General features: G+C 24.6%; 1 protein-coding gene across 1 annotated transcript in view; it reads right to left on the minus strand.

The window, feature by feature from the left end:
- The window catches only part of LOC129608188 (ABC transporter G family member 20), a 137,188-nt gene that overhangs the window by 5,139 nt on the left and 118,445 nt on the right, over positions 1 to 13,604 (minus strand). The window contains exons 6-8 of the mRNA XM_055519546.1: positions 1,850 to 2,280; positions 1,557 to 1,776; positions 1,312 to 1,489 (exon numbers count right to left, since the gene is read on the minus strand). Coding sequence (XP_055375521.1) covers positions 1,312 to 1,489; positions 1,557 to 1,776; positions 1,850 to 2,280 — 829 coding nt within the window. The remainder of the gene's footprint in view (positions 1 to 1,311; positions 1,490 to 1,556; positions 1,777 to 1,849; positions 2,281 to 13,604) is intronic.

The raw sequence follows: 13,604 nt of genomic DNA on the forward strand, positions 1-13,604 counted from the left end.
TATTTTAATATTCTTAAAGGCATATTTGTTGTTAACAAATTTCTACCATCAATGCTTTCCACCCATTCGCTACTGTTAAAGAAAAAAAACTGTTTTTGTTTTTTTTTTTTAAATAGGATTTTAAAAGGCTTCATAATCGTCTTAACAAATTTTGTTTTTTTTATTTACAAATTGTTTTATGAAATATTTATTATTTATACATAAACTTTCTAAATTTATGCTTATTTAATCTCTACTTACACCTATACACATTATGTCTCAAAACATAATGAGAGTTAAATAGTATATCAATTTATCGAGTATACCTGTGTGGGTACAACATACATATGTATGTACAAGAAACACATAAAGTATTTTCGCATTATGTAGGTGATTACATTCTGCCAGTATACGTATACAATATGTCGTGTAGTAGTGAGGGGGAGGCATCTTTTCGAAAATTTCTTCAAAAAATACACCTACATACATGTATCTGTATCTCATATATGATTGCTTTATATATGAACAAAAATAAGGATTGTTTCATATATAAGAAATTGGATGATAACTGAAGCTTAAAGGATTGAGCAAATATTCATAAAATCTGTTAATTTTTTTTTTCTCTTTCATTTTTCTTAATAAATAAAATGAGAGTATTAAAATTTTAAGATTTTATTAATAAATATGCCAAAAATATTTTTTACTTTTATTTTTATTTTTTATTTTCTTTATTTTGTAAAGGTTTAAGACCTTTAAATTTAATGGATATCAATTTGAATAAACAAAGAGTGTATATAACATTGTACACGATCACCTGGGGAACAAAATTAATTTAAGATTTTCAGATTCAGTTTTACACGAAAACAATATATTTGGGTAAAACAAAAGATGATGTGGAATCTTTATTTTTTTTTTGCTCCTTTCTCTCTTAAAATATTTATGGTATGTGATTTTAAGATGATAAGACACAACTCGTGTTTTATTATCACTAAAGTTGAAATATTTTTCATTGTGTTTTTAAAAAAATTGAAAATTATATGCTTGGTTTTAGCTGTTCTTTAGATGTTTTCTGATTAATATTTTTAATATTATCTAGAAAAATATTGGTTTACATATTTGTTTTCAATTATAATTTAAAAATTTTATAAGAACAAAGGTGTAAAATGGATTGTTTTTTTACTCTTAATAAACCAAACAAAATTAAAATTGAAATTTTCCTTCTATGTAATAAACCACGTTGCAGTTTTCTATTTCATAAAGGATTTTGAGCGAAAATGTTTATTTAATTCTAAAATTATAAATTCTTAATCTTAACTTTCTTATCAAACTTACTCGACATATCTAATCTTATAGCAACTTCTGCTGATTCAATTGTATAATCATCTACAGATCGCCCCGATTCGGTTCTTTCAACTAATGAATCTGAATAATTTTTTGCAAATACAACAACACCCCATGCTCTTCCTCTTCGAACTTCTTCAAAAGCACTATCATCATCTGGGAAATATTTCTACAATAAAAGATATAAAAATTTTTATTTTTTTGATTTTAATCGAAAATATATTAAAGATTTTTACCAGAACCATACTCCGATTTTCTACAAGCATATTTAAAAATCGACAACTTAAATATGTTTGATTACATCCAGGTATTGTTGGACAATATTGATCATTAATCATACTTTCACTTAATTCATGATTTGATATAGCTAATTTTAAACCGGTTGGATCATGTCCAATTGTCATACAAAATAAAATAATTTGCATTACTGGTAATCCTATTATAAATAACATAACACTAAAAATAAAATAAAAAAATTTGAATGAAAAATTTTGTTTTAACGTATTTAATTAAAATATATTAAATTTACCCAGGATTTCTTATCATCCATAAGAAATTTTTCCATGCCAAAGCATATAAATGATTCCATTGCATCACTTTGAAATTATACCAAAATGATGTTGGTATATTATCTGTTTGTAATGGCATTGCTGGTAAATTTTCATTTTCAGATACTTGATCACGAACATGTGATGAAGTTGATACATTATCACCAAATTCACCAGATATTTCACCTATACCATCTTCATCAGTTAAATCTAAAGCTGGATTTGTTACTGCTGTTGGTCTACCAACTTGATCGACAACTTCTTGTACTAATGATGATCTTCTTCTTTTTCCCATATTTTGTGCAATTGCTAATTTTAAAAATACAGTCTCTAATGAATCAGTATTATGTTTACGTAATAGAGCTTCTGGTGTCTCTTCAGCTAACATTCTACCACCACGTAATAAACCAATCTGAAAATATAAAAAATTATAAAATTAAATTTTACTTTTACATATGTAAACAGTTTGATTACATCATTGGTTTTAATTTGATTTCTAAACCCAACTTTTAATTTAAATAAAATTAAATAGATGGGATGAGTTTAACATAATATGGTCATAAAACTGGCCTGTAATAAACAGGTTAGTAAAATACAAATTATTGTCAAATTTTGCGTGTTCAAAATTATTTCTAATGCAAAAATTATGTTATATCAATCGAAAACATAAATGGGTAGATCAAAATGCATGTTTTCTTAGAATTTATATCTTTTATATAAATTTATTGTTGTTTTTATGTTTTGTTTTTGAAACATGAAAATTAAATTAAATTTATTTCATCAATAGAATTTGTAGTCCTTTTTACACTTTAATTTAATTTTGTAAATATAGATGTCAACAATATATTTAATTGAATAATGGATACTTGAGTTATTGAATTTACAAGCATAATAAATTTTCGATTAATGTTTTCTTTTATAAAATTAATTTAATAGCAACTGTTATATTAAAATTTTACTCATATATATATATTATGTTAATTTAACAAACTATTTTAATAGTGTGAATAAATAAATTAACACGAAATAGATACAAATTCAATATTGTTACAAATATGTGAAAATCTTCATTGTATAATTAAAAAGCCATCTATATATATGCGAGTGTATAATTAACTCTAAAAACAAGGATGAAATTTAGAATTTTATGGGTATTTTTTTTTGTAAATAGAATTGAATGACACTACGTATAACAGTAAATTACTTAATAGTAAATTAAGAGTAAATTTTTTTAATCGCCTAAATGTATGCAATTTTTTCACATTAACGATTTTTGCTTAATAATTTATTATATTTTAAACATAGAAATTTTTACTAGTTTTATACCATTATACATTTTATTCCGTGCACGATTGAGCAAAGAATTAGGTATGTTGTATTAGGTTTGAAACAGATTTGCTCTTAAGTTTGACGAAGAATATTACGAAAAATTTTCGGACCGAAAACAAACGAAATTGACAAATACGAAAGTAGAACGAACCAGGAACTGATGGAATTAATTGGCAATGAAGACATTGTTGGATATATAAGGGCCCAAAGACTGCGCTGGACAAGACACTTATTTAGAATGAACTCTGATAGAGCTCCAAAAAGAATTTATGACGTGAGATCCCTACTTAACAGATATTGGGGGGCAGACCAAAGTTAAGATGGAAAGACGATGTTATAAACGATTTAATCAAATACCAAGTTATCAACCTAAATAATGCAGTAACGGACCGAACAGAATGGACGCAGAATTTGAATGAAGCTAAGGCTCACATCGAGCTGTACAACTACTAAAGAAGATGATAGTAAAATCTTGTCTGCGATATACTAGATTCTGCTCTATATAAAATACGTAATATTTAAGAAGTACGGTGAATATGTGAGTAAATATACGTAATATATAAGAAGTACGGTGAATATTTAAGAAGTACGGTGTTCGGTCAATTGCCTTTATATTGGAAAAGGTCATAATTACAATAAGTATTTGGCTTTGTGCTCTGTTTCAACAAAAATATTCGTTTACAATTTATAGTAAGAAATTAATTAAATTTTAAGAAAATATAGTAGTTTAAATTATACTCTAGCTAGACTATTTGGTAATGCAAGTATATTTACAATGCAATAATATTTATGTTTAATTCGATTATAAAAATAAAACTTTAATAAATCACATAATTCTTTAAACGAATTACCTTTTAAAGCTAGAAGAACTTGATCAATTCCATTTTAATAAAAAATAATAAAAATTTCTTGGAAAAGCCTTAAACAGACACAATCTATTGATTTTTAATATTTTTATCTACATATTCTATATTTTGTATATTTAAAAAAAAAAAATATCCTGTGGTTTTCAATTGCCTTTATATTGAAATTTTCTTGCTTTATAATTTTCGAAAAAAAAATTATTTTTTTTTATTTATGTTTTTATATGTGGTATTTTATTTAATAATATTGCATTTAAATATAAAAATTTATAAATATTTTCCAATTGAATAAAGTTTCTTTAATTTTTTTTCTATCTGTTATACACAAATTCAAAGTAAAATAACAAGAAGACACTTGAATTTACCTATATACATGGGTGTATATTGCCCACTTATTTAGTTTAAAAATAAATTTATATTTTTTTTTTTATTTAATAATATTTACCGACCGTATTGTGTAAACAATAGGTAGGTTATGTGATGGCAACAAATTTTGCATATCGAGTTTTCGGTGGGAACGTACTTCTCCATAGTACGGAATTGTAAATAAACTATTTTTAGCAACCTGTCGGTCTGTCGGTCTGTGTGTGTACGCGTGTATCTCAAGTTCGGCTGAACCGATTTTGATGAAATTTTATATGTAAGTTTGTTTGCACCATGGCACGGATCGATCAACTTTTGGTATATATCAGGCCTCGGGAACTGCACTTTTTAGCGGGCCTGTTTTACATTTTTGAACATTTTGAAGAAAATATTCAACCGATTTACTTGAAATTTTATATATAAGCTCAGCTCGACCGTCCGCAAAACTTCGTATGTTTTGGAAGAAATCAGGCATCGGCAACTAGACGTTTACTACGGGCCAAATATACATTTTTGTGTATATAAAGAGAAATAATCAACCGATTTCATTGAAATTTAATATATGAATTCTTCGTGTTAAAACAATGAACATATAAATTTTTTGGAAAGATCAGGGCTCGAAAACGAATTTGCGGGCCGATTTTACATTTTTCACCATATCCACAGAACAAATTGATGGAATTTCTTGAAATTTGATATTTGAGTTCTGGTTGTTACCGAAACTAACTGGCGAGCATTTCAGGGAATTCGGGTAGCACAAAGCGAAACTCTACTAAGAGCCAAATTTACATTTTTCTAAGTATGTTAACTATAAGCTTACTAATGTCCTAAAAATTGGAAAGAAGTATTTAACAGACATTTTTATAATATTCTGTAACACTTTCATTTAACTAGACAATACACAATGCGGTCGGTTATGTGCTGACCACATCAGATGTTTTTATAATTGTATTATAAAATTAAAAATCATATTGATTATTTTAAATTTTCTTAAATTAATTCAAATATCAAAAATCGTATAACAATATAAAATATGATTTAAATTATAAAATACAAAGTCTCCATTTTATTTGTATTTGTATTCAGAATTTTTATTAAATTTAAAAGAATATATGATTGACGGTTTAATAAGGATGAGAAAAAATTATTTTTTGGATTATATTTGGGGGTAAATCTTCGAAACTACTGAAATTTACTTTCATTATTAGTAGAAAAAAATTGGAAAATTTTGTGTTTTTCACTTTAGTATGGAGGCAGTGTTCTAATGGAGCTCTTACGCAGATTATAACAAATTGAGATTCTAAATTAATTTAGTGTGTTAAATTTGTTTAAGTTAATAATATTCTTCTAAGAATTACACTCTTGTTAATACTATAAAATTATAAATCGTACCATGCTTCATTAATCGAATAAATCTATAAATGTACATTTGGCATCCCAGTCTTTGATACAACAATAATATAATATTTGTGTGTATAGTTTACGATATATACACCTTATTTGTTCAACTACAAGAAAATTAAGTTTAAATAAAAAAAAAAAAATTTGAGATAAATTTTCTTAAAGTGTATATGCTTTCATATAAACCTATATACGATAAAACAAAATACATGCTCTTATTTAATATAGAAAATCATGAAACCAATGCTATTAAATATGTATATGTATAGTATGTATGTATATATGCATAGATATGCAATTCTAATTTATGTTTTGTATAATAAATTTGGGTGACTGAATTTGCAAAAGAAAAAATAAATATTCCGAATAAATTGATTTCTTCCTTTTTTTTTTGGCAAAATTTTCTTTATATTTGTATTGCACTCATATATACTTGTAAACCATTATACACACAGAGTATGTACACACAGAGTGCATTATGTGCATTTTGCATAAAGAAAGTTTTTTGTTCATTTATTAAAGTTTTTGTTTTGTTTTTTGTTTATTTTAAAGTTTTTAATATGATTCGAGCTCAAACAAGTGTAAATAACAAGCAGACTATAGAGAAATTGAAAAAAAAAATTGAAAATTATCTATAAATCTCAAAAAAAAAAAAAAAAAGAGAAAAAAAATGGCTTTTAATAAAAAATAAAATTTTTTTTTTCTTTCTTTGTGTTTAATTGAATTTTTTTTTTATTTTTATTTTTCGCCCATTGAAATTTCAAATATTTCTTTCGAAAGGATTTTTAAGAATAAAAGTGGAAAATTTGAAGTATAAAAATGTTTGGTTGTTTTGTTTTTTTATACCACATAAAGAAAAGGTTCTTGATAGTTTGAAATTAAAGTTTTAATTAATGCCTTTAATAAGAAGTGGTGCTATTGTAAAAAAAAAACTGAAATTGCAAAGGTAATTAACATTTCGTGAAAATAGGGTCAGCAAATGATTTTCTTAAAATCCAAAAAAAATAAAAAAAATTAAAAGAGAATTAAATTATAAAGTGTCTAGCCTATGTAGAAAACGACTTGGAATTTCAACTTTTCTTTTGAGAATAAATTTAAGTGCTTCCGTTTTAATAAACATTTGTTGATTCTACTACTGCACTTATTATAAGTACTTATATAACTCTTTCATACCATGCTGAAAGGGATGTAGGTTTTATTATTTTTCTTATAATTTAATTATTTTATAAAGTTTCCGAATCTAAAAATCTAAGTTAAATTTTCATATTGAATTAAAATTTTAATTGTATCATATAGCAGGTTTGAATGCGGCGGGGTCTTGTCGTTTAATTCATTTCTGTAATAATGAGGAATTTGACAACAGTAATAAAGACACAAATAAATTCGATATAGAAAAACCTAAGTGAGATACGAAATCAACGAAATTAATTCACGAAACACTGCAATGCATGATACGCCAATGTGAAAGAAAAAAACTATAAAGCAGAAGAGAATTATATCAACGATGGCAACAAATAAAGAACTATCCGTTCTTTATTTGTTGCCATCTTTGGTTCTACAAGACCATCTAGAAATAGGAAAGATAAACAGATGCATAGAATACAAACATTTAAGAGGAAGAGTTAAATTCTGCCAAATATAAATCGTGAGATGTGTAAATTATGTGATGTGTAAAAAATAATAGATAATGAGTGCGACTAATAAAAATGTGGTAAAAATGAAAAGACGGCAAAGTTAAATTTTATAATGCGATTGCGAAATGAATTACAATATGAAGATTTCTTCACATATTCTCAAGAATATGTTCCTGTTGCATGAATTCACAAAAATTGCTAATGGCATATGCAGCTCACTACAATGAACCTTAGCAATAATAGTTTTGCACATTTGGTTCATTAGAGTTATGCGTTATGCTATAAATGTGTATAACGTAATCCCAACTTAAAATTTTCTATATTTAAAAAAAAAAAAACAAATTTTCAATTAAAAGATCGGAAAATTTAATTTTTTTTTCCCAACACATAAATTTTTTATCAATTTTAGTTTCACATTTTTTAAGTTTATATAACCATGTTTATTTAACCATGTACGCAGATGGAAATGAAATCGGTATAAAAATTTCCCTTATATTAATTACAAAAAAAAAAAATAGAAATTTATGTTCAAAATTTACAAGGATATTAATAGCTTAATCGAAAATTTTTATCACCTGATAGAAAAAAATATTAAAATAAGAATGAAATGAAAATTAAATTACAAAAATTTTTGCATAAAAAAATTTTTAATTAAAAAATTTCATCAAATTTTAATTATTCAATTTTTCATTTCAAATCGGAAGAGTACAACGCGACTCAATAAAATTTTTGTAATACGTAAGTATTGAAACTAATTTAAAAAAAATTATTTAGCAAAATTAAGATTTAACGCAACAAAAGATAAAATTTAATTCTAACTTATTGCATAGTTTTAGGCGAACAAATTCATTTTATACAATGAAGTTCATGAATTCGTATAGTAAATGAAAATTTTAGGCACATTTTATTTAATTCTTTAATAAATTCTTCCTTTGTGCCAATTAATTTTGCATAGCCTTGTCAAAATTTAAAATTTTAATTAGCCATTATATGTGAGCCAAATTTTTAATATTCAAGTTTCTGGAGGGAAATTTTGATAGCATGTTAAATAAGTGTCTGTCTAGTGGTATCTGTGTAAAAATCCAAAATCATAATTATTTTCTATTTAAGTGTTAATTTTTTTCATATTTGAAATTTGAAATCCTCAGGTGATTTAAAAATTAATATTTTTTTTCTCGTTTTTCTTTCTAGAGACAATTGGTTTTTTGGTATTTTGTCTATAAATAGAAAAATTGTAATTTTTTTCTTGTATGATTTTTCAAGTAATCATTGAACAATTATTTTAATCATTATTATCATCATCATCATTCTAATTTAAAAGAAATTTTTTCTAATTTTTCCTGTACATATTTTTGCTATGTTCTCTTTGTTATATAAGTGTAGAAAATTTAAACGGGCCCATTCAAGTACAATTTGCCACCACGAGATTCTTTTTTAAAATTTTTTTGCTATGTTTTTTTTTCATTCCAAGGAAGAAGTAATTGCAAACCATATCTAGCGATTGATCTCGACAGAACAATTTCACAAGAATTGGGCATGATATATATTATGTTCACCACGTACACATATATTATAAGAATGTTTGTAAATGTGTACATAATGAAAATGAGAATAAAATTGTGAAAAAATATTTATTATATTCTTGAGTTTAAGGAAGTGAAAATATACGATGAATGTGTGTGGGGAATATTAAAGTAAGAGTAAAAAATTGTTTTTGTATTGAAATATTTTTCTTATTGAGATTAAAGAATATTTAAAATATTTTTGTCGATAAGAAAAACAGGAATATAAATAAGGAACGTATAAGGTTTTCGCTCTACATCAATTACTGTAAAATGAAAATTTATTACACTTTACTCAATCTGTAAGTTCTTAATTTCAAAGGTATTTCATGCAAAATGGAGATGATATTTCAGATTTTGAAATTTCATTTTCGTATAAATTTTATTCTCAAATATATAGTCAATAAATTCTAGAGTAGAAATTTGATATAATAAGAGCCTAATATTCTAAATCGCTATGAAAGAGAATAAGCCATTTATTCACTTCCCTCATTATTAACAATATTATAAATGCTTTTGAATACTGCAGAGGCTGGGTAACCATCGAGACTGACATTTTGTTTTTCACCTATTAAAACATAATATATATTCCTTTTGTAAAACAAGGATATCAAATATGAAAAATTTCATTAAAAATAACACAAAATATAGAAAGAAAAATTCACAAAACAAAGGAAAAATGAAAAATCAAAATCCCATATGAAAAAGTTAACTAGGATAAAATCAAGATGAAAACTTATAGAGGAATAGAAATGGAAAGAATTCTTAAAGGAACGTATAAGAATAGAAGCAAAAATTAAAATAAAAAGTAAAATACCACAAAATGGAAAAATTTATTGGAATTTTTTCGGTACCATCGCTAGGATCATTTATTGCTTTTCTCAATTTTTTTCCTCCTTGAACAAAAAACAATTTGGTTTCTTGATTTAAAAATATTTGTTTTTTTTTTTTTTACAATTTTTGTATTTTATAACAATGGTGCTGTTTAGTTTCTAATGATTTAAATATTTTTGGAGCTCTAGCATTAGGAATTTTTAAAAATTTTTACTTATGATTTTAAAAACAGAACGCTTTCTGTTCTAGGAAAAATAGGTTTTTTTCTGTTGGGTCTGTTTTTAGGGAGACAGTCACTACAAATTAAATATCAAGGGAATAGTGTTAATGGAATATTTCGCTTCCTTTTAGTTATTGATCCGAGTTTCATGCTAGAAAATGTGAAACTACTGTCAATTTAAAATTTTTAGTTCGTTAAGACTCTATAGCTCATAGTTGTTCTTACAAACATTACATTTTCTCATTAAATTTGAATTTTTTTATGTAATCTTGTTCTTTTTATTCTGTTCCTTTTTTTTTTTGAGTGAAGCACTTATAATTGTAGATTGGTACAAAAATATTGTACTAAAAGTAGTTTAAATTTCTTAATAAAATGCATAAATCTAACAACAATGAAATTCTACAGGTTTCATTTTCTTTTTCTCATAATTGAGAATGGATTTTTTCTTTTTCGCATTCGAACTCAAAAAAAAAAATCTTCAACCTGTTGCTTAAAATAATGGAAAACAATTTTTAAACTGTCTTACCGGAATTTTTTTTTTTTGCCAAAAAATTACATGTACATACGAGTATATATAGTATTTTTGCTACGTTTTTTTTCAAAGATGGAAAAAAAAAAACAAAGAACGAAACATTACCAATGAAACCGTAAACTGAAGCAAAAAAAAAGAAAAGAATAAAATGAAAAATCCAATTTTACATCCATGTGGATCACCTGTTAATGGCTATAAGCCTCCAGAGAGTAAGTAGAAAGATTGGGAGATAGAAAGATTTACATTAAACAGGTAGAAATGTAAAAGGAGGTGGGTAGGAAAAGGTATATGGGTTGCGAATGTAAGAAAAACAAAAAATTTAAAAAAGTAGACAAAATAAAAAATGGTTAGGAAAATATGAAAACAAAATCATAATTTTTCATAATTTTTTTTTGTTACCGTCCATTCTCTCAAAGGAGACGTAGATAAAGGAAAAAAAAAAAACAAGAAATAAAAAAAAAAAATGGGTGTAATTTAATGGCTGAATAATAACCGACCATAAGTCCCATGTGAGAAGTACGGTTAGCAGAGAAAAAAAAATGGGAATCCTTTATAAAATTTTTATGTCGTTTTTTTTTTTTTTTTGGTATTTTATTTATTAGGCATGTTTTTTGTGTAATTTTTTTTTTGTCTATTTGTTTTGGCTTATAATGGTCACGCGATACTTTTGATTATTAAAAAATCTACCATTTTATCTTATCATAAAAACACCGTTAAAGATGATGATAGCCATGACGATAATCATGAAAAATAAAATTTATAAATTATAAAATACCATAGAGAATGACTTCTCTTGTACATTGTATGTGGGTCTATTGAAGTGAAAGTGTTTTGTTTTGATTATTTTTTTTCTTTTCTGTATATAATTTCACTTTTAATATTAATTAGTATGTATTAAATTAAATTATGTAATACGAGTATCATATGTATTTATTAAAATTAATGTGTAGATGTTGATTTTGTGGTTATGAATTTAATTAATTTTATCATAAAGACAACGAAGTTCTTCTTGCTAGGATATCTCTTGTATAGCATAAATTTTTAAGTACTAAAGAGTTGCTTATCAATTAATTTCCAATATTTCAGTGATAATGCATAAAATATCCAGAATAAAGAAGAATGAAATCTAGGAAGAAAAACAAATATTTAGAAAAAAGATTAAAGTGTGAATATTTTCATTACAGGATCTAAGGATAATAGAGGGGCATTTATTTTTACTTCAATTAAATGTTTGTTTTCCCCATTTTTTTTGTGTCATACCAGTTTTTTTATCAATAATACAAAAATATGAAACAAAAAACATAAAATCCATAATGCTGTATTTTTACTTTAATTTAGTAATACAACATTTTCTATTACTATATGAACACATACAAGAACTTATTATACAAGAACATTATTGTACGTAATACGTGGTGTAAATAAATTCCATATAGGTATACTTACATAAATACATAATATGTGTTATGGCCATAATTTTTTTTATCATGTGATAAGTTTGTTAAATGATATCATAGCATGTGACTTTTTAAAATAATTCACCTCCAGGACAAAATTAAACAAAAATTATACATACACTATTTAAAGAGCGTCCTAGTATATATTCGTTAGGTTACCTCGCTTATACGACATAACAATGATCATCATCATCATAATAATGATAATGATGGTAATGACGATGAGTTATGTATCGTTATATATAAGAAAAATTTTATATGAAAAGTAAAAGGAATTTTCTATGGCATGTACAGTGCTTATATCTATATTATGTTATGTATATGCCTTAAATGATTTACATTGTAAGTTATAGTGAATTTTAAATATAAAACAAAAAATAAAATAGAAATATGATAGAGTAACATACTACATAATATATAGAATAAAACTAGAAAACCAGGATGAACTGCAATAAAAAAATGAAATAAGTATGTAATGAAAAAAAAAAATAAGGAAAGGAAATGAAGTATACAAGGAAGAATGAAAGAGACAAAATAATAATAATTTTTTATATAGTAAAAAATTATATTAGAAAAGGAAAAAATAGAAAGGAATGAGTGCTAAAACATAAAATGTGTTAGATTTAATGCTAAAGTGTACATATAAAGTGAGAAAAACCAGCATATTATAATGGGACCTAGTCACCTAGTTAATGCAAAAAATTTATTGGCATCATTTAACCTCATTTCTATTTTTTTTATTTATTTTTTTTGTTACAATTTTTTATGAATATAAATTTGTATTTATTTCTCTTGCATTCTTTTATGGTTTTTTCTAGGTTTATGAGCGATTTCTTAAGCGTTTATGATAATATTCTCATTCCTTTCAGGTTTTATTTTTATATTTTTGCTATTTTTTGTATTTGTTTTAATTTTAGAGTAGAAAAGGGATTTATTGTAAAGGTTTCTAATATAAATTGTCACTGTTACAGTATATATTAGATATTCTATATGGAAATTCTTTGCATTATTTTTTTTCATTTTTGCTTATTTTTAGTACTTTATTGCGTGTTATAAATAAATTATAGTGTATATATACTTTGTATGGTAAAATATGTTTGTTAAATGTTTGTTTCCTAAAAAATAATTTTATTTGTATTTTGGTATAAATGTGACCATTATAATAGAAAAAATCTTAAAAAATTTAGAATTTATTAAATTTTTCTTAAAAAAAAAATATTTTTTTTTTCAATTTATCAAAAATTGTGGTGAATAACTGTGATGAAAATTATAAAAAAACTGTGGTGAAAATTATAAAAAACTGTGGTGAAAATTATAAAAAAAACTGTGGTGAAAATTATAAAAAAACTGTGGTGAAAATTATTAAAAACTGTGGTGAAAAAATAAATTGTCATAAAATTTTGTTCTTTTGAATAAAAATGCAAAAAAAACTATTTAAATTATTTAAATGTGTTGAAAATTCAATTGAAATTTGGTCTTACACAGTTCTTGTTCCAGTGAAAAATTAAATTCTCCACTAATTTATTAATTCAATTGATTTG

Source organism: Condylostylus longicornis, unplaced genomic scaffold (genome assembly GCF_029603195.1).
Source record: "Condylostylus longicornis isolate FDR11 unplaced genomic scaffold, ASM2960319v2 ptg000030l, whole genome shotgun sequence".
NCBI lineage: Eukaryota > Metazoa > Arthropoda > Insecta > Diptera > Dolichopodidae > Condylostylus > Condylostylus longicornis.